Genomic DNA, 23,055 nt, shown 5'->3' with positions numbered 1-23,055 from the left:
ATATATTAAATAGGATTACTCAAATTTAAATGTACATTTCATTGTCCATTGAATAATATTTTTAAAAGAGTAATGTTATTTAGGGTGCGTTTGGAATTGAGATTTTGTAGACATAAAGTGCGATTTTAAACAAAATCGTAGAAAATGAATTGTTTGGAATCGCGTTTAAAAAAAAAAGTTGTGATTTAAAAAAACAGAAATTATGAATTTTCAAATCAAAAGCAATGACGTTTTTAAAAACCACGTTTTCAAATCATACATTTTAAAATCGATATTTTAAAATTGTATTTTTTAAAATCGCAAATCGAAACAAACCATTCGTAGACTGCTATATGACAACCATACAATTGGGATAACGTGACAGTGAAAATTAGCTTTTCGATGAGCAAGGGCTTGAAAAAAAAAAATTTCAATACATATTTTCACGGTCACATAATCCTTGTATAATAGTCTACTAAATAACATTTCTCTTTCTTAAAAAATTATAATTAATTTTATTAAAATGTATGCTATTGACAAACTTTCATCTATTTTTAGATGAAAGAAATTAATAACAGTTTACTAATTAAACTTTCTTTTCTTTTTATTTTTCCAATAATTTGGTTTAGTAATAAGCGTTTAGGTATATACTTAAATGGCTCCCATTATCTGAGTAGATCTTCAGCATGTTCACAGTTAAACTTCCTCTCTGATTTCAAGTGGAGTGGAAAATGTTTTCTTCCTGTTCTTATCAATGGAAATTAAGGGCAACAAAAGGAAACTTAAATTTTGTAGTCTAGGCATTGGCATAAATGTGAATATATTTATAGTTAATTAATAACTTAACATTGAGAAATCAATGTCATATTGAAGCGATAGATCATGGTAAGATAATGTGATCAAAGAATGTTTTCCATCATCCTATAAGAAGCTAAAGGTGAGGCCAAGTTGAGACAATTATTATGAAGTGTCGCCCACCAACTTGGCATTATTTTATCCCTCACAAAACAATTCATGAGTGAAGTGAACTTGTGAAGGGTGGATGACACTAATTAAAGATTATATTACTCTAATAAAATCCAAGTCAATGTTGGATCAAAAAAGGAAAAATATCTTAAAAAAAATCTACTCCCAATTTTCTTTTTTAAATAAAGAAGTGTTCTCGATCAGTTTTAAGTTTTGAAAATTATTTTTAAAAAATAAAAAGAAATTAAAATGTTGTTAAATTATCAATTGTTTTAAAAATTTAAGCGGATATGAATGAGTGAATTTAATTACTTAATTAATACTTTAACACTCCCCCAATTCGGACTGTCAATTTTTGATATGACTCACAAACCCGATACGACATTAAAGGGTTAGTGTTTAGCATAAACGGGTTGACCTGTTTGACTCCTTTAATAAACGGGTTACAAATGAGTCAAATCGCTTGACTTGCAGGTTGGCCTATTTGACCCATTTATGAAATTATATATATATTTTTTAGAGTAATTCTACATGTACATTAAATGTTCATAAAATGTCCATTAAAATCCCTTCAAAAAAAAAGTGTCCATTAAAAAATGAGGTGGCTTTTAAAATTACCATTGAGCATGTGATTGATCAAATGATAATTTTGATCAAATGGTGATTTTAAAAGCTACCTCATTTTTTAATGGATATTTGATGGACACTTAATGTACTATTAGAATTACTCATATTTTTATATAATAAATATAGGTTGAAAGAGGTCAAACATATAATATTCAGGTCCAAATGGGTTAAATAAGTTGCTTTTGAGTTTAAACAGGTCAAACAGGTTAACCCGTTTATTAAACGGGTCAAGACGGTTATGTTGGGTTACTCATGAGTCGTGTATGAGTTGAATGATTTGACCCATTTAATCAAACGGGTTGTGTTCAGATTGACACTTAACGGGTTAGCAGGTCAAGTAGGTCGACTCAAAATCGGCAACCCGAATTACCAGCCCTACCCCCAATAGAGGGAAAATTAACGGATCAAGATCCTATTAAATTATTTGTCCGAATTTGAGAGAATTCGGGCAGGTAATTGTGAGATATCACTTATAAGAAAATTTGGTTGTCCAACTACTTATCCGGTCAGGTAAATTTTATAAATGATCTCTCACAATCACCTACTCGAATTCTCTAAAATTCAAACAAATAAATCAAAAAAATCCTAATCCTAATTAAATTAACACCTAATTTGTAATATTCTCCCAAATTAAAAATTGCATCAATCTCTAATCTCTAATCTCTAATCTCTAATCTCTAATCTCTAATCTCTGCCGTGTTCCTTGGTGTTTTCAAACGACCATCATTAACATCATATTTTATTCACATGTCACATGGGATTTGTTATCAAAGTGTTCACCTGTGCAGCATTTTCTGACTCTCTTTACTCACTGACATACATATCACCAAGCTCTTCTCTGCTTGAAGGATAAATCTATTATATATATAGGAAAGAGCACGTGTTTCAAAGAATCAAAGCTTATCTTAAAATTAGCGGATTACTAATTTTGATCATTTTTAATCCAGGATATTAGGATCAAAGCGAAAGCCCAAATAACAAGAGGAGTTAAATAATGCACGTGTCGTTGTCCGACGTATTTATTTTGGTGGGATAATTGCCACCGAGTTGACAGCAATAGAGCAGTGTACACGCATGGCGTTATCCTGTCCTGAAACGACATAGTATTTCAGTATATTATTGAGGACCACAGAGAAGGGACCCCACTGGATAATTTTATAGATGGAAACGAAATCATTGGGTGAGAATTCAAAGAAAGTATTTGTATTAAATAAAAAAGTCAAAGATATTATTTGATGCATGCATATCAGCATTGGAGTTATGGTGTAAATTGACTTGGAGAAGGCGATGGATGTACAGTTGGCATGAACTACTTGAAAGGCTGGAGAAGAAAGAGACAAAAAGGTGGTCGACACGGGATGCCTTCAAACCAATTGTCGTATCATATCTTTCATCTTCAACTTGAGTTCGAGGCGTAGGAGGGGGCGTAATTTAAAGATTATATATATATATATGTGCATGGTAATGCCAAATTATTCACAGATGTGTACTATTATGACGAGAAGAATTGTAGGAGACAATATCAAAGGAACCTTTTTTTTTTTTTTTTTTTTTTTTGAAAAAAAAAGGGAAAGAAAATTTTGATATTTAGTTGAATTGGTGATGAAAGTTAATAAAAACACATTTATTTGAAATCGGTGCTTATTAAAGGGATTGTTTTCAAATGTGTTGTAACCTCTTGGTATAGTTTTTGGAATGGTGTGAATTATACATTCTTTGATGTTCTTTCTGTCCCTTAACCCCACGATTACTGCAAAAACTAACACTGTTATGAGAACGCACCGGAGTTGTTGATGGATCTCACTCCGATGCTTAAGTAAGTTTATGAGGGCATAATAATTTAGTATAGTTTTATATCTGGTGTAAGGGCTTATTTATATGTTAAGAAGTAGAAGCTGACCTGCCTTAGGGTTCTTTACTCCCATCTTGACCTAGAAGTGCCGCCCGAACTACTAAGAATATTTTTCCTAATCAAATTGAGACTCTTTTCTTATTTACCACGGGAAAAGATTCTAGGTGGAAATTTGGGATTGAATCATATCCTAGATTTTTCGAAACTAGATCCGATCCCAGATTTCCCGGGATCGTAATCATTACCACTTTCGGATGGTCGTGTTGGTTCTCGGGACAGTCTCTTTTCGAGACTTCCATGGACCCAAACTCCTTGCCCAAGGACTTGTGCCATGTGGACTCAGGGCCCTCAATTTTCATTACGCCAATGCGGGGTTAGGATGCCCACAATCTTTTGGATGGACTGGGCTTGGTGGGGTTATTCCCAACATAATCAATTGCCACAATGGTGACCATCGTGTTAAGTCTTTTGGTTTCAATTGCTACTATATACAACAAGCATTTTAGTTATGAGTATTGTTAAAACAAGACTCTGCAAAAGAGATGGAGAAGGTGTTTTTTATTTTATTTTTTGCAGATTATTTAATTATCTACATTGAGAAAGAAATTGCTAAAAAATTTAGAATATAAATGTTGAAGGATGATTTTTATTATCTAACACATCCTCGGATGCCACTGTTATAAGATTTTATTTATTTATTTATTTATTTTAGTATTATGTCTAAGTTGACTAAATATACTTTCATACACTGTACCACCCCATCTTATAGTTAGGAATAATTATTTAAACCCCGAGAATTTTTAGGAGCTCTCGGGAGTTTAAATTAGAATTTTTAGGAATTAAGAATAATTATAGAATTTAACAATTTTTTATTTTATTTTATATATTTGGTCATAAAAGGAACCTTTTTTTATTATTTTTTTTATAAATTTTTTCTATGGGTCAATGTCATTTAGAAGCTTAAAATATTCTACCCTGCAATAAATTTTATTTTTAAAAATATTTTAAACAAATAAAAATTGATTTTTTTTTTCTGAAATTTTGGCGATTTATGGAATTTATGAAAAATGCCTAGCAAGTATTTTAAAATACAAAACAAATTATATTTTGAGTCTAGAAAATTCATAAGAGAAATAATTGTTTTATATCTCAACACAACTCTTGTCCAACGTTGCGTACGTGTCAGTCTAATTTTATTTTATTTTAAAGAAAATGACCTAACATTTTTCCTCAAAGTGGTTTCATCGTTTTTTGAAAAATAAATAAATAAATAAATAAACTGTCACATAAACAAAGTTGGACAAGAATTGTACAACAATCATTTCTGTTTGACTAATGAAATGAATTTTTTTTACATAAAACCTGTTTGGATGAATAAATCATTTTTTTCTTGGTTAATGGGCCTAGTAAGCTATTTTTGAGCCCAATTGATTCTCTCACAGCCCAAAAATTTTTGGAATGAAATTTTGGTCGAAATAGGTCCCAAGGAGTAAGGACTCACTTTGTGCATGAAGAGCACTTTGGATCAGTTTGGGTCCCTAAGGATTTTATTGGGCCGAAAAGTACTTAAAAAGTGAAAGAAATGGACTCATTAAAGCCTAATTAGTGAAATCAACGACCAAACAACTCTAAGAAGCTTTGAAAGCCTTCCAGAAGCCTTTTTGAAAGTTCTTGAGTGGACCCCAAGCCCTTCTAATCAGATTTGGACAACTTAGGAAAACCATGGTCTTGGGAATCTATATAAAGGAGAGGAGAGAGAAAAAAAAAAAAAAGATAAAAGATAAAAGGGAGAGAGGCTGAGTTTGGGTAAGCACTCCTCTAATCTCTTTTTTGACATTATTGTTTTCAATTTCAATTTTAATTATTATTTAATTTCCATTTAATTATTGTCTTAATTTAATTACTAGCTAGTTCAATTCAATTATGAGCTAGTATTCTTTTAAATTGTATTATTGATTTAAGGTATTGTTCTAATGCTTTAAGTATTGATTCAAACATTGTTATAATGTCCATGTTATGTTGACCAAATGATGAAAAAAATAATCATGAAGGAAATAAAGTGGCCGAAATTATGTGGAAATTATTGTTCAATTATTCTCTTAAAGCTTTGCGTTATAAAGTGTTATTGTTTTGGGGGTATTTATACATGTTATATATATTGTTGTTCTAATGGGCTCTTAATAATGGTGAAATAATGCTTAAGAGGAGGAATGAAAATTATTAAAGTTTTATATGATGGCCGAACTGCTCTTAATTTTAGTTCCTTTGTTAAATTGCCTAATTTTTTTGTTACTAAAAATGGAGGAATTATATATATATATAGGCTTGCATAATGTCACGGCTACGTTTAGATAGATTTGTTGAAAATAGGAAAATTGAATAAAATAGCATGTAAGGGCATTTTGGTCATTTTGACCACCTAATGACCCGAGAATATTTCAGTTCTTATGATTAGGTCAAACATGGTGTAAACACGTAGAGAAGTGTTATTTGTACACACAATATGTGTAGAAATATCATTAGCCATACACAGAAACACATAAATTGTTAGATATTGTAAAATTAGGGTGTAGGTGTAAACTTTCTTAATTTGGCAATTACTGTTTACCCAAAAGAAAAAGATTAGGGTTTTGTGGAATTTCATTAAGAAAATTATTTTGATGTTGTAGGCCACCAAAACACATTCCAAATTAAATAAGCTAAGAGAGCAGGGTGAGTAAACTCATTTCTCTTTATGTTATTTTCAGAAAAAAGGTTATTTTACAATTTCTATGAAGCTTATTTAGGGATGTAAATAAACCAGTCCGTTCGATAGCCCGCTCGATACCCGCTCGGTTTAGCCTGATATGAACTCGAGCTCAATACTGTAGAAACTCGATCGTTACTGTAGAAACCCGCTCGATTAGTAAGTGACACATACCCGACTCCCTCGACAAAACTCAATAGGAGCTCGCGAGCTCAGTTCGTTTAAAGCTTGACCAGATCACTCGCCTGACTCGTTAGTTCGACTCGTTAGCTCGTTCATATCTTACATATATATTAGTAAATAGTAAATATAGTATAATATATATAGTATTACATATTAATTATAATACTTTGATAACAATATTTAGTATCTTAAATTAACATATTAAGTTATTAATAGTTAGTATATAACAATATTAAATAGTTAGCATATATATATATATATAAACACATATATCACATCACACATGGTTAACAATAGTTATTTATTATACTTATATTATAGTTACTTAATTAGTTATATAGAATATATTAAACTTACTATTTGTTCACATTATACATATACCATAGTTTATACACTCTAGTTATATATAATAATATATTGTTAATTTGTTACTTATAAACTATAGTTATGTACTATATTTTATAATATGCCTTATATAGTTACATATTATATATTTATGTTATTAATAAATGCATAGAGGTTGTTCATAAACTTGAGCTTGAATTCTGCTTTGATCACTCATTGAAAAATTTAATAGTCTACATCGAGCTCTAGTTGAGCCAAGCTTGTCCAATAACCCGGCTCGGCTCGAATGTCATTTTCAACGAACTCGAGCTTGAGCTCGAGCTCGCTCGAGTTTTAAATGAGCCGAGCTTGAACATGCAATTCATAGCTCGGCTTGAATTCGAGCTCGACTATTTAGGCTTGATTCATAAACAATTCAGTCTAGAAATCTTCAAACTCGACTCGGCTCGGCTCGATTACATCCCTAAGCTTATTCATTGCAAAAATTCAGTTGATTTTAAGAAGACTCATTCTCCTACTACGCTATTTTTACAAAGTTTTATAATAAATGTTACAAGCTTATTTTTTTTTTATAGAGATTAAAGTATATGATAAAGTAAATTTTATGATTAGTACAATATGTACTAAAGAGTAAAAGTTATTTTTCAAGAAACAAGGATTTATTTTCTGTAGGTTTTACAAATAAAGTTTTTATGTGTATGTTTAGATAAAGGAAAAAGTTGTGTAGTGATTTTCTTGAAAGGTAAAGTAAAGTATTCTTAGAAGTGCGAGCTACACCTCAAGCACAAACTTTACAGTTATATCCGGTATACTGTCTAATTATATGGCCGGCTCAATAGATTTTGAGGTCTAAGGCAACAAATTTAAGTGAAATTTTTTTTATACGTGAATATTTAATTTGTTCGACTTGCAAAATTCATCTTTGTTAGGAGATATTTAATTTCAACAGATTTCATATTTTGTGTTAAGCTATATTTAATTCTTTTTATGTAGAATTTAATTAACTTCATTCGAAAAATTATTTTAATGGACAACTTAGTCTTAGTTTTAAGTTTATGTAAAATTATGAGTTTAGTAACTGTTTTAGAGATACAATTAATGTAACATTTCAGTTTTATTTCTTTTCCTCCTTAATATCTTGAAATTCAATTCTTTGTATTTATTTTTTACAGTAATTGAGACAGTAATTAAAGAGCACTGACTAACTTTTTTGTCATAATATTATTTTTTACAATAATTTGGGTCTTAACTAAATAGCATTGACTAATTTGTTTTCATAATTGAGGCTTTAATTTTTTTTTTTTGAAGGAAATTTAATTATACTATCACTATTCGGAGTCTTATTTAATTGGGGACCTTTGGCGATTGCCTAATTTGCCTAACCATTCAGTCGGCCCTGGGGTTCTAGAGAGAAGGGATGTATGGAATCGGTCCGATGCCAAAAGGGGTAGTACCGGATGCACAATCTAAAATCTGGGGGTTAAACAGAATAGTTACAATGACAAAGTTATAGATAAAGGCTAAGTGGGAAGGTTATAGGCAAACCGAAATGCTAAAGTTTAAAGTGAAATGTGAGTTTTATGGAAAGTTGAATCTTACAACTATGTTGACATTCATATGCAAATTAAAGTTTGGTTTTCTTATAGTTATTTCATGCAATATTGTTTATGCAAAGTTAAAGTTTAATTTTTCAGTTATGTCATGCAATGTTGTTCTTTGCAAAGTAAAGACATTTCTTGCATAAATAGTATTTTCCTTGCAAAGCTACTCTTATTTTATCGAAATTGAAGTTACTGTTTTAAAGGTATATATGTTTTTATGGATTACGCATTTTATTTTAGTTTACTTATTAAGTTGGTTGTGAACTACTTCCTCCTCCTCTCTCTCTCTCTCTCTGTGTGAAAGGTTCTTGAGACAGGGAGGAAATCTTCGAGTTTGTTCTCTGGGGGGGGAGGCTTCTCGTCTCCCCCTTCTGGTGTTGGTCTTCCCCCTAGCTCGTGAGGGCTAGGATGGGTTTTTTTGTCCTCCCACTGGTCTCCAGTGGTGGGTATTTTGTTTTCCCAACCTTAGGGTTGTGGAGCTGTGGCCCATCTCGGAGTTAGATCCGGTGAGGTTGGTGTCTTTTCTTTGTTGTTTTGTTGTTTGGTTTTGTTGTTGTTGGTGCAAACAAAAGGATCCAGGCTCTGGCCTGTGGGAATGGCGGATGTCGGTGGTCTCTGGTGGAGTTGTGCTTTAATGCTAGATCTATAAGCCTTGGCTGGGTGTTCGTTGACAGGAGCTTTTCTATAGTGGTCGTCGGCCTCTTTTGGTTTCGGTAGTCACTCGATGGAGCTGTGTGATTCTTTCCTGAGCGGCATGTGGCCAGCACGCGCAGGGGAGTGGCCTCCCTGGATTAGCGCGTGTGGGTCACGGTTTGCATATCCGGCTTCGTTTTGTGTCGATTTGGGCTTTTGGAGGTCGCTCGATGCTGGAAGGGCTCCCGGAGTAGGTGCTTGCTTTTCACGACCTGAGCTCCGGTGGCGGTTCTCATGGTGCTATTTTTTGGTTTCTTCTGTTTGTATTTGTACATTCTTTTCTTTGTTCACAGTCTACCTTTTTGGTAGCTGTTTCAAGTCAGGATTTTCCGGACTTTGTGGATAGAGTTTCTTCAGCTTCATTCACTGCATTGGCCTACGGGCTTGTTGTTGCCTTCGGGCAGTGATTTCAGCTTCTGTACTCTTGTATTTGCTCTGTGGCTTTGGCCTTGTTGTATTCCCCTTTGGGGTTTCTTTCTGCAATGAAGGATTCTGGAGCTTGTTCAAAAAAAAAGAAAAAAAAGAAAAGAGTTGGTTGTGAACTTACCCCTTTTGTTGGGCATGTTCCCATTTACTATAAACTACCTTTAAGCACTTTTTTTTTTTTAATTTTTTTTTTTTTTTTATAGATATATTTTTTTAGGTTACCTTTAAGAGCACTATGGTATAATGAATTATTCCAATTTATGCTTTTGACATTGTCTTTAATACATATTGGACAAAAGAACTTACCGTATTCATCCCAAAAAAAAAAAAAAAAAAAAAAAAATTTACCGCCTTATTGCACTATTGGGAACTTTGATTTAATGCTCCGTTTGTTTCGGCGTAAAATGATTTCCGGAAAATGATTTCGGTATTTTACGGTGTTTGGTAGGGGCGAAAATAATGGTCAACGAAAATCATTTTCGGTTTGACCGTAAAACCTTCTTTAATTTTTGGAAAACGATTTACGGTTTTTAAAACCGTAAATCGTTTTCCAAAATTATATTCTTCGTCCTCACACGCACGTTTGATATCTGACTGTCCAAATCTTACAATAATCGGTCGTTCGAAAATAGGCAGTACCGGAATCCGGCATCATCAAGTCACTGGAATAATGCCGGTGTCGGAATCCGACCACCGGAATCCTGCCGGCTGCCGGAATCCGGCCGCCGGAATACCGCCAGCCGCCGGAATTCGGTTGCTGGAACACCACCGGCCGCCGGAATCCGGCCATGGACAGAAACCTGCCGGAACCCGGCCTGATCTGACCGGATCCGGCCACTGATCCGGCCGGATCTGACCGAAAATGGCCGGGATCCGGCCGGATCTGACCGGATCCGGCCACTGACCCCGTCGGATCCGGCCAAAATGACCGGATCAGGCCGGATCTGACCGGGCCAGGAGGTGTCCTGCCGGAATCCTGCAATTTTGGCCGGATCCGGCCAAACATGTTCGCCGGATTCCCGCGACGGCGACCGGTCGTCGCCGGATTCCGGCGACAGTTGCATTTTCATTTTTCGTAATTTTTTCGTGCGAACCAAACGCCGAAAAATATTTTCGAGAAAATAATTTCTTTTGAAATTGATTTCGTCGAAAATATTTTACGACGGAAACCATTTTACGTCGAAACAAACGGAGCATAAGTTAAACATGTCACGAATATCTTAGGGTGCGTTTGGGATTGCGATTTCGTAGAGAAAAAGTGCGATTTTAAACCAAATGGCAGAAAATGAACTATTTGGAAACTGCGTTTTTAAAAAATTGCGATTTGAAAACGCAGAAAAATGCTTATTCAAATCGCAGGCAATAGGGTGCTTTTTTGAAAACGTGGTATTTTAAAAGGCTAACCTGCGATTTTGCCAAACGCTTAATTGCGTTTTTAAAAATCTTTTTTTTTTTTTTAAAATCGCACATTTTAAAATCGCTAGTTTAAAATCCCACTTTTTGAAATCGTAAACCCAAACGGATCCTTAAGGCCATAAAGCATAGATAGTCGGTTAGTCCATTTAAGAGGGGTAAAATGGTAATTTTGTTTTTTAGATTGTTTTACCCCTCTTAAATTTTAGAGAATATATTTCATTTATTAAAAAGAAATATATTAATATGACATTATACGTTACTTACCTTTTATATTAATAATAAAATTGATTTCATTACCATACTTATTTGTATCAATTCTCCTATAAATAGAAGTCTTCTGTATTGTAATGTTATAAAGAAATAAAAGCAAAATATAATTTTGTAGGCTTTATCTTATAGACATAGGTTATAAACTAATGCTCTGTTTGTTTCGGTGTAAAATGATTTCTGGAAAATGATTTCTGGAAAATGATTTCGGTATTTTACGATGTTTGGTAGGGGCGAAAATAATGGTCAACGAAAACCATTTTCGGTTTGACCGTAAAAGCTTCTTTAATTTTTGGAAAACGATTTACGATTTTAAAAATCGTAAATCGTTTTCCAAAATTATATTCTTCGTCCTTGCACGCACGCTTGATATTTGACTGCCCGAATCCGGCAATAGTCGGTCGTCCGAAACCAGGCGGCACAGGAATTCGGCATCATCCAGGCATTGGAATAATGTTGGCGCCGGAATCCGGCGACATCCGGCCACCGTTGCCGGATGTCGGCGGACCAGATTCCGACAAAATCTGGCTGGAATCCGGCCATGGTTAGAGACTAGCCGAATTCGGACTAGCCGAATCCGGCCTGATCTGATCGGATCCGGCCTAATCTAACCGGATCTGGCCAAAATGGCCGGGATCCGGCCGGATATGACCGGATCCGGCCTGATTGATCCGGAGGAGTCTTGCCGGAATCCGGCCATTTTGCCGGGATCCGGCCAAACATGCTCACCGGAATCCGGCAACAGCAATCGGTCGTCGCCGGATTCTGGCGACAGCTGCATTTTTACTTTTCGTAATTTTTTCTGCAAACCAAACACCGAAAAATATTTTCGAGAAAATAATTTTTTCTGAAATTAATTTTGTCGAAAATATTTTACAATGAAACCATTTTACGTCGAAACAAATGGAGCATAAAATACATAAATCCTTGTTCTTAGTTTCTTTATTTCGCTTTGTCTTTAACTTATTTTATGATTATGTTTTCTTTTACTAAATACACGAACTAACTGGGCTATAGAAGGCTACTTGTTTTACCTAAAACAGGGCTGGTAATTAATAATTTAATCTTGTCTGTTGCAGAAAATCATGCCACACAGAAGGGAAGAGGAAGCCAGAACTTCACAAGGCAATATGGATGACACCCAATTGATTAAGCAAATGGCAGCTGAAATGGCTAAAGTTGTCACTAACGGAATTTGTAAAAATATTTAATTTAATTTTATTTTTTTAAAAAAATTGTAAGGATTTTGACGTAGATTAAAATTTAACGAAATTTGTAAAAATTTTCATTCCTGAATCTTTGAATTTTTTTTTTTTTTTTTTATTTAATTTTTTTAAAAATACAGGTTCTTTAAGAATTTTAATAGGATTTCATGGAAACTCATCCCTAAGAGTTGAAATTGAAAAAAATTAAAAGATTGATGCACTAAACTAAATTGATACTTTTTAAAATTTAAGGGTATGATTGAAAAAGTGATAAAAAATTAAGGGTGGTAAGTGAAATTTTATATATATTATAAATGTGGAAAGAAAAGTCATTTGGGAAGAAAATGCAAACAACACAATGCCCACGTGATCTAACATATTCCTCTTTAGCTCTAAGATAATGCAAATATCTAAAGATCTCATTTGAAGCTTTTCTTAAAATTTATTTTTACTAGTATTATTTTGTTAATCCGGCCCCTTCAAGTAAAAATTCAACTCCACCACTAATAGGATGTTAGATATTGAAGCTCAAATTTCAAAATATGCTTAATATATATTCCCTGCTGGAGTCCCTATGGACAACTGCTAGATGATATCAAGGTCAAGCTACTCCAACTTCACCCTGTGGAAATAAAACACATATGTAGAACTGCGAATAATGCAGCTCATTTGTTAGCTAAACAAGCTAGTGTGTGAACATGTTAGATGATTTTTGGATGGAGGAATGCCCTCTTTCCATCCAATCCAATGTACTTTCTGAGTAAGTATCATCTTTCTGATATATGAGATACTCAATTTTCTCTTAAAAAATAAAAAATAAAAATTGTAATTATGTAAGTACCCACTTATAGGGATATCCATGGCTTCAGCTGGGCCCGTTTTTGTCTCACCGTCACCCAGTTGCATGTATGGGTTTGGGGCTTCGGCTAGGACCAGGTCAAGCCTAGCTTGTGTACAGGCTTAAATTTTGCTTTTGCTAGCTCAGAATCTCTCTCTCTCTCTCTCTCTCTCTCACTCATGGGGATTTGGGGGTGTCAACAATTTATTTTGAAAAATGAGCGTTCCCCAAAACTACACATCATACACTCTTTTTCACTCTAAACACAAACATGCTAACGTAAGCATTAGAGTATTTTTAGTCTCCAGCTGAGGACCCTCTGACCGCATTTTTATTTTGCAAGAAAACCAATCTTACACCAAGAGCCCCTATAACAATTTGAAGCTTGAAAGTGAAGAAATGTCCCTCCAAAAGATTCTTCAAAACACTCAGAAAATTGCCCAAGAGAAGGATACCCCTCCAAGGGGTTCACCAAAGGGTCGCAAAATCTGGTCCAACAAATTCCATGTGCACCGATTGGGTAATTTAGTGAACATGCCAAACAGAAAAAGTAAGACTCAAAGAAGAAGAAAATGATATATGTAAACGAAATGAGTTTTGCCTAATGATACATATACATCTCTTATATATTTTTTACACATTTCCATATAATTAATTTTTAAATTTATTATTGAATTTGTGGGACTTGGTGTATGTCTCATAAATTCAATGATGAATTTGAAAATAAAATATATTTATATCATTTTTCTTTGGTTAAAATAATAGAGGCAAGAGAACAAATAATTTATATAGTGACTTGTTTTTGTTTTTCCTTAAATATAAAAATGGTGAAAGAAATCAAAAGACGCAATCGCTTTCGCGACGAGGCACTAAGGATATTTATAAAATACAACACTTTTTATATAGGCAACATCATGATTGACGTCGCAACTCGGTTTTCAAGTGTTCTAATTAACACTCCAACCCGATTGACAAACTTAGATTAGTTTGATTTGGTTACGAATTTAAAAGGGACTTCTCTTCTTCTTCTTTTTTTTTTTTTGGTTGTTGTTGTTGTAAGGAATTTAAAACGTTTGAGAATTTGAATCAACCTGTCTTTTTCAATACAGGGAGATAAAAAACCTCATAAAAAGAAAATGATGAAAATACAGCTAAATTGAATTTTAGTTATGGCTCAATTTGGCACATGATAAATTCTAGTTACGGTGCATGAGGAGGTTGTGTGGCACGTGAATGTATCCAAATCGCGTGGATGAAATCACATACATGCATGTTGGTGTGGCTATGACTATGAGCCTGTTTTTGAGATTGGTTTTCCAAAGGACCAAAGTCACATTTGGTGAAGGCTAAGGAATTAAGGACTGACAGCAGCGAAAGGAGGTTTGTGGCAGTACATTTGCTAAGAACTCTAATTGGCTAGCACAAGCAAGCTAGAAGAGTATAGAGGAGGTGGTTGGATGCTGTGTGAGTTGAGAAAATACCAACCAATGCTTTGATTTGATACTTTTGCAAGGTTGTGTGAGGAGTCGCTAAAAGCGACAAAAAATAGCTCTGATACTGTATTAAAATAATAATATAAAATAAGTATGTAAGAAGCTATCTAGTGGAAGTGAAGAGAGAAAAAGAATACAAAATTTGGGGTTGTTCAACCTTAGAAACCTACGTCTATTATTGGGAAGAGCATGATAAGACTACATCTTTTTGGAATAAATTGATTATACAGTTGTGTTATATAGTCTATTTATAAGAAAAATATGATAAGTGAGGTAAGTTAGAAAAGGTAAACAAGCAACCATGGTAAATACCCCTCTCTCTCTCTCTATATATAATATTGTCTTACATTTTTTAACATGTTGTCAAAATGTAACCTAGTGCCTACCAACAACCTTCATCGCACTTAGGGGTGTTAGATGAGTTCAGCTGCTTGTGAACTCGGTTCAAAAAATAAATGAGTTGTTTGTGAACACAATAATCGGTTCTTATATTAAATGATACATACTAGTATAAATTCGGCTCAGTTCGAACAAAGCTCGCGAGCTCGTCTTGTATAAATTTGACTCGACTTGTTCAGCTCTAGTCGTTAGCTCGCTTGTGTGTGTATATATATATATAAGTTTTATAAATATAAGGTGTTCTATAATTGTAGTATATAAATATTAACATAGTAAACATAATATATGTAATACTACAAACATTCTATTTAGAATGTAAAATATAGATTAAAGTTAAAATTGTATTAAATTTTAATATAATTTTTTTAGTAAAAAATATTATTAAACTCCATCCGAGTTTGAGCAGCTCGAGCTCGATTGGAGGCTCGATTTTTTAAGTTAGTCGAATTTGAGTCAAACTTAAACTTGACTAGGCTCTTAAGAAGCCAAATTTGATTGATCATTCAAAATTCGGCTTGAGCTCGAATGAGATCGAGTCCCTATTCTATGAATAACTCCAAACTCGGCTTACTTCGAATGGAGCCCTCCTGTCACCATCGTTGAGTATGGAAGTGGGCGGAAGTCACCAAAATGTACTTTTGTTTTATTAATATATACTAAATTGCTGAGAAAAAAAAAAAAAATTTCAATCGCTAAGATTTTTAAATTTGTTTTTTTAACAACCAATCAAACCGAGCCGAATTGCCACCGCCCCCGCGTTTTTCAACTCGGTGCCGGCTGCCACTGGCGAGTATTTAAATGCTCATCAGCTTTGGCCAAAGCCACAGTGGCAGTAAATAGAGAGCTAAACCCTTTACAATACAAAAAGCAAAGTCCAGCCGGCCAGCTTGCCTTCGCCGGAGAGATGGGATGGAGAGGGATCTTGGGATTTGAGTATGGCATAGTGCAAGCACCACTGGGTCCCGATATTTCCGGGCCGGAGCTTGTTGCCGCAGTTGCTAATGCCGGTGGACTTGGTCTTCTCCGAGCCCCTGATTGGGTATTTATCTTTTTCCTTATCAGTTTATTACCCAATCATTTTCACATCATTTGTTTCTCTTTCCTTCATCTTGTAATGGTGTCAATCAGGCAAGTCTGATTAGTTGCACAGAAGATTTAGATTCAATTGTCTACATTCTACTATTTATAGAGAGCTTAGCTGCAAATTGTTTCCAAAAATTGTCAAAATTAAGACTCTGTAGAAACTTAGTATCCAGACAAATGTTTTGTATGAATTTTCCTAATAATTAACTCTCTCAAATTTGTGGGCATTCACATGACTGAGAGCACAATTTAGAAAAAGTTCGGCTTGATGAACTTGTTGAGTTTGTGGGTGTATTGAACTGTTGAAGAAGAGGAAGACGGGAGGAAGATGTGGGAGGAGATAGACTTCTAATCCACATTGTTCTGATCCTTATATCACCATCTACTGATGTATTATTACGGTTGGGGTAGGGATCAGTAGGGACCAACCCCCAAAGGAAAAGATAACACCTTTTAATAGGATTTGGCTTAAAAAAAAAAAAGAAAGAAAGGGGAAACTTCAGTTAACCCCATATAAATTTCTATCAAATTTGCAATTATCTCTTTAAATTTTAAAAACTCCCAATTTAGTGTATTTATCTTTCAAATTTATTTTTTCAATTTCACCATTCCGTTAAGATTTTTTCATTAAATCCTAATGAAGGGATGTCAAACTTTTCAAAATACTCTTCATTTTTTCTAGGAAAAAAAGAAAAAAAATTGTGAAGATTTAGGCATCGGTAAGGATTTAGCAAATTCCGCAAAAATACCCATGCTTAAGTCCTTGAATTTGTTATAATTTTTTTTTTTTTAAAAAAATATGGGTATTTTAAAAATTTTGATAGAATTTAACGGAAAAGAATTGAAAGGGTGAAATTGGAAGAGTGAAATTGAAAAGAATTAAAAGATATATACACTAAATTGAGAGTTTTAAAGTTTAGGAGGGTAATTGTAAAAGCGGCGACAATTAGGGAGGTTAAGTGAAGTTTAAAAAAAAAAAGTACTTTTTTTCAATGATTCAAATCAAAAGAGAGAGTTTGAAATTAAATTTGAACCATTAAAAAAAATAACAACACCTATATTTTAATTTTTTTTTTAACGGCACCTAAACCAAATCCGTCTCGTTAAAGGTTAGTGAACCTTGGATGAGGACTACTAAACATCATAGTGTTCATCAGAGACTCTACTTCTCAAGTATTCTCACAAACTTGTTTTTGTAAATGAGGGAATTTATTAAATATGCCAGGCAAACTTCATGAAAAAAATGCCTTCCATCTTTGTCATAGTTTGCCTGCGATGGGACTAAGAAACCACTAAAACTTTCCCTTTTATTACCATTAGATTATAAAAATCCTACTCGATCTTCTAACTTGAAATTTTGAGTGTAGATTGTTTATCTTTTCAAATGAATTTTTCTTTACCAGGAGTCACCAGACCACTTAAGGGAGTTGATAAGGAAAACACGAACCTTAACAGACAAACCATTTGGTGTTGGTGTTGTTCTGGCATTTCCACATGCGGAAAATATAAAGGCTATTCTGGATGAGAAGGTAGCTGTCTTGCAAATCTCATGGGGTGAATGTTCACAGGAGCTTCTACTTGAGGCTCGTCGTGCCGGGGTCAAGGTTGTACTCCAAGTAAGCGTTTTCCACATATTTTTGTTTCGGGAAAAAAATAGTAAAACAAACGAGTAATACTCATGATGTGACAGTCACAACTGATTTTTAGATCAGTAGTTATTAAAAAAGAAGAAGAAGAAGAAATTTCAAAAGGTGTTGATTGTAAATGTCACGTCAACGTTGTGGAATAGTTATCGATTCTTTCATTTAAACCCTCATGTGTGACATGTATTTCTATATATTGGAGGTTGGGAGTTTCGAAGAAGCAAAAAGGGCCGTTGATGCGGGTGTAGATGCAATTATTGTCCAAGGCCGTGAAGCAGGAGGGCATGTTATTGGTCAGGTATATCATGCTAGCTTGTTGCTTTTGGAAATATTGTCACATTCTTGTGCAATTATGCATTTATTATGATTATTGTTTGGGATGAAAATCTTCTACAATTTATAGGGTATTATATTATATATTTACAATTCCTTAAATCCAAACCATTGGTTTGAAAATAAAAAGTTGGAGTTTGTTTGGGATTGCATTAGGGAGCTTAAAAGGAACTTTTACTACCTAAAATATTGTGTCAAACAAAAAGCTGATCTGTTTAGTAAAAAACTCAAAAATATTTCTTTGACTTTTTTACTCTAACAGTGCGTTTGGCATTGAAATTTCGTAGACAAAAAGTGCATTTTAAACCAAATCGTAGGAAATGAATCATTTGGAATGACGTTTTTAAAAAATTGTGATTTGAAAAGGCAAAAAATTTATTTTTCAAATCGCAGGCAATATGGTATTTTTTTGAAAACGTACAATTTTAAAGGCTACATAAATTGCAATTTTAAAGGCCAAACTGCGCTTTTGCCAAACGCTTAACTGCGTTTTTAAAAATCACGTTTTCAAATCACACATTTTAAAATCGTTATTTTCAAATCGCAAACCCAAACGGACAAAAAGGGCCAAAACATACTTTTGGTAAAAAGCTATTTTTCGACTTTAAAACTCTATTTTCTAATGCAATTCCAAACATACTCATAGAAGTTTGCCACATCAATATTAATGACAGATGTAATTCATAGATGAAATTCTGTTTTTTTTTTTTCCCCTAATTTGGTTCTATGCTGTTCAATTGTACGTAATGCTTGTTGAATTGGATTATTAATTATAATTTGACCCCTTGTCTTGTTTAATTATTTAATTATAGGAGGGTTTGATATCATTATTGCCTAGGGTGGTTGATCTTGTTGGGGATAAAGATATTCCCGTTATCGCTGCCGGGGGTATTGTGGATGCACGTGGTTATGTTGCGGCCCTGGCCCTTGGTGCTCAAGGTGTCTGCCTAGGCACAAGGTTTGGAATATTTCAATTTACAAGAAGCAAATTCATTTGGGTAATCTTTTGAGAGAGTTATGTTGCCATGAAATATATAGAGAGGTTTCTTACTTTCTAGCTGCTGAAGCAAAGAAATTATCATATTAGTTTCGGTGGATATCAAAATGATTTTAGGGTAATCTTCACTTACCCCCTAAAGTATCACGGGTTTTACAATCATAACATCGAATTATTAAATTTTTCAATGTCCGTATTCAAAGTCTCAGCTCATTTTAATTGTACCCATCCGTTAAGATTTTATATTAAATTCTGAAGGAAGATGCCAAAATGCCCAAAATATATACCCGGCCCGTTTGATGGCAAATTTGTATTTTTATAAATTTTATAGACATAAAAGGAATATTTCACTTGTTTACCGTTTGATTTAATTCTAAACCCTAACGATAGGCGTGAAATTAAAAGGGATAAAAACATGATTAGATACTTCCATTTAATTTGATTTAAGGTTATGATTGCAAAACCCGTGATGCCTTAGGGGAGTACGTAATTAAGTGAAGTTTACCCTTAATTTTAAGGAGTTGCATATGCAGTAATATTTTTCACTTGTTTATTTTTAAGCCTGGAAAGGAGGATATAAAAGAATACGATCTTCTCAATTCCAAATAAAATAGATATTAGATTTCATAGCCATGATTTAAAATTAGTGTCTATAGTAGTGATCAATACTTGAACTGTTCTTAATTCTGAGTTTACTTCAAAGTTACCAAGATCATGATCATTGAATTTTATTAATCTTTTTCACTTGGGATTGAAAAATCTTATTAGATGAGTCAGACTATATATATAATATATAGCTCCTTGACAATGTTTACAAATATTTTAATTGGTTGATTAATCTATAAACTTGTTGGATTATTATAGACAGAATTTTGTGGCAGGTTTGTTGCAACTATGGAAAGCTATGCCCACCCAACATACAAGAGGAAGTTGATTGAACTCGACCAAACTGAGTTTACCAATGTATTTGGTCGGGCAAGGTGGCCCGGCGCTCCGCACCGCGTCCTGCAAACGCCTTTCTTCAATCAGTGGAAATCCCTTCCTCTTCATGAGAATGAAGCCAACCAACCTGTTATAGGCCGTTCAACAATACATGGCGTGGTGAGAATTTACTTTTCCCATATTTCATTACAACAATTTTAACTAAAATCGGCTTAGAAGGAAAGGGTATCAAAAACCTTTTATATATATATATATATATATATATATATGTGGACACTTAGAATCGTAACATTTCATCACGTTTTGTAGCAGACATTTACGGCGGCCCACTTTGTTGACTCTGGTCCGAAAATAGCCATTTTTTCTTTTGGCTGCTCCATTAACCAATTAATATTCTATGGCTTAATACTATGCTCATGTATGCATAGTACCAATATATTTTAATCTAATCTATAGATTGCCCCCTCTGTGACTCAGCCACAAAGTCGTAACTCTTTCGATCTAATACTCGACGAGCTATGTGATATGTTCGATGCCATGCTCGATGTGGTGGCTGGTTCTGATACTAAATTATATAAATTTTAGGTAAAACCGTCTTGCAAGAATAGGGTGTTCAAAAACTTATACACACATGATTAAAATTGTACTTAAATTATATGGAACATTTGAGATAGTATCAGAAGCTGATATATTTGTGTACCTTTTTTTTTTTTTTTTTTTTTTTTTTTTTTTTTTTCTTTTTTTTTTCAATAGGAAAAAGAAATTAGGCAATTTGCGGGTACTGTTCCAAATGTGACGACCACTGGTGACATTGAAAGCATGGCGCTGTATGCTGGCGAAGGTGTAGGCCTTATCGGGGAAATTGTAGCTGCCAGTGAAGTGGTCCGAATACTGGTTGAAGGGGCTCAACATCTAATCCACAACGGATGTAGCGTTTAGTTTGAGATACCTATTGAAGCATCCTCTTTTCAGACTGCTCTTCCGCCTCCACAGTATGATGCAGGATTTGTTCAGATTCTGGCTGCTTTGGATTCTATTAAGGGGAGTTTGAGTTCTATTCAGCGGGAGGTCCGCTCTATCAACCTCCGAGTGGAGCAGTGCCAGCTTGACATCCAGGAGTGTCTCAAGCACCATCATCCGTCCCTTGATGACGAGGATTGATTTTTATTCTTTTTGGTGTTTTGTTGATTTATTTTGAGACAGTTTTATTGTTTTCATGTTTTGGATATTTGTAAACTTTTATAATTCTGGGTTTTATTTACTCTGTTTACCTTTGTCTTGCCGAGACATTAAGGCGGAGTAATTCTTACCTGATTTTTCTGTACACTTTTTTTTTACCTTTTGTCATTTTGAGACAAAATGTGGAGTATTTTTGTTTTGGACTGAGAATGTATTTTTAAACAGGTCAAGTGATTTTTGTCCCAAAATGGCCAAATTGGGAGTTTGTTAGTTTGTGTTGGCTATATTCTGTTTGACAAAATTACTATTATGTAAAGTTGCTACATAATCATGGATGCCGTTTATTTTAGAAAAGTGGTTCAAGATGCTCAAAGAAGATTCTATGCAAATTCCAACTTAGAGAAGTCGGATTCCAAGATTCCGCCCAGACGGCCTAGACATGTATCCGGATGCTTATCAGTGTCTAGAAGATTCGAACAGTTCAAGGTTGCATCCGTTCAGACGTCATGGCAACACGTTCGGATGCTCATCATAGTTCGACAAGTAATCAGATTTCCTTCACAAACACGTATATGGGAAGGCAATTGTGTCCATTCGGATGACAGGACAACACTGTCTGGATGAGGTCCTTGATAAGGCAAGACGTGGAGAAGAATTGCAACCGTTTGGACGTCAGGGCAACACTGTCTGGACGCGGTCCTTATTATTGTAATTACGTGCAGTAGAAGTGCAACCGTCCGGACGCTAGGGCAACGCCGTCTGGACGCGGCCCTGATATGGAATCGCATGGAGTGCGTTATAGAAAGCCGGTTGCATAGTTGTCCGTCCAGACGACTTCAACTTGCGTCTAGACGCTGCCTAAAGAAAACCGAATTAATGTCGATTTAAGTCTTCTATAGCCTATAAATAGAGGCCTCTAGGCATGTATTCTTTACAGAATTCGGTATTGAATTCTTTATAGCTTATAGAGTATATTTATGGAGAAATTGTGAAGATCCGTTAGCTCTCAAGTCGTTGTGCTGTTATTGTGCTCATAATTGAAGTCTATATTAGGGAGTAGTCTTAAGGTAAATGAATCCATAGAAGACCCTTTCAAGTAGGAGACTTGGTTGTGAGGTGTTTACGTTGGATTACGCGTTAGAGTGCTAGATACAATCGCTGCATCGGGTATGTGAGTGTTACTGTCTATGTACTTTTGTCTTCTGATAGTGGATTTCTTGGGTTTGGCTGCCCATGAGTGGTTTTTTTCTTAATTGAGTTTCTACTTCATTAACAAAATATTTGTATTTTTTAAATTCCGCATTTACAATATTTTGTTACACATGGTGCACACACAGAGAGCAAATTAGAAGTCATTTATTTATTTATTTATTTTTTATTTTTCGATATCATGCTAGAAAGAGATGCCTTACAAATTATTAATGTAGATAAAGCGAGGGGTTATAATTGGAGCAAAATGGGTCATCTTATCAATGGAATCAAAGATGGTTTGAGTAAGCTGAGATCGTTGAGTGTTGAACATGTTAAGAGAGATGCAAATTATGCAGCTCATTTTCTTGCCCGTGAGGCGATTTTTTCTGTTATAGATAGAGTTTAGGTTGAAGAAATTCCAAATTGTATTTATGATATTGTAACCAAGGAGCAATGACTCCTGAGTGATTGATTTTATCAATAAAGCCAGTAATTTGTTCAAAAAAAAGAAAAAAAAAAAGAAACACCTCTCCCAAATTAGAGGATACTAGGGTTGGCAATTTTTGACACGACCGGCGAACCCGACACGAACACGACACGGGAAAATAGGGTTTGGGTTTATCATAATCGGGTTCGGGTCATAATCGGGTC

At 34.3% G+C, this 23,055-nt stretch overlaps 1 protein-coding gene across 1 annotated transcript; it reads left to right on the top strand.

The window, feature by feature from the left end:
* The first annotated feature begins 15,775 nt into the window (after nucleotides 1-15,775).
* Nucleotides 15,776-21,483, top strand: LOC133882475 (uncharacterized). The gene is made up of 6 exons (XM_062321663.1): nucleotides 15,776-16,075; nucleotides 17,523-17,735; nucleotides 17,965-18,060; nucleotides 18,908-19,053; nucleotides 19,974-20,193; nucleotides 20,788-21,483. The coding sequence occupies exons 1-6, from the start codon at nucleotides 15,941-15,943 to the stop codon at nucleotides 20,971-20,973; spliced, it is 996 nt and encodes a 331-aa protein (XP_062177647.1). The 5' UTR covers nucleotides 15,776-15,940; the 3' UTR covers nucleotides 20,974-21,483.
* The last annotated feature ends 1,572 nt before the right edge of the window (nucleotides 21,484-23,055 follow it).

The sequence above is a fragment of the Alnus glutinosa genome, chromosome 11 (assembly GCF_958979055.1).
Source record: "Alnus glutinosa chromosome 11, dhAlnGlut1.1, whole genome shotgun sequence".
NCBI lineage: Eukaryota > Viridiplantae > Streptophyta > Magnoliopsida > Fagales > Betulaceae > Alnus > Alnus glutinosa.
This window is presented reverse-complemented; position numbering and strand designations above follow the sequence as displayed.

Bases quoted from the DNA above. Each gene is read 5' to 3' on its own strand.
- LOC133882475 (XM_062321663.1), top strand. From the start codon at position 15,941: ATGGGATGGAGAGGGATCTTGGGATTTGAGTATGGCATAGTGCAAGCA. The intron at 17,736-17,964 runs GTAAGCGTTTTC...TATATATTGGAG, and splicing joins GGGTCAAGGTTGTACTCCAA to GTTGGGAGTTTCGAAGAAGC. The intron at 18,061-18,907 runs GTATATCATGCT...ATTTAATTATAG, and splicing joins GAGGGCATGTTATTGGTCAG to GAGGGTTTGATATCATTATT.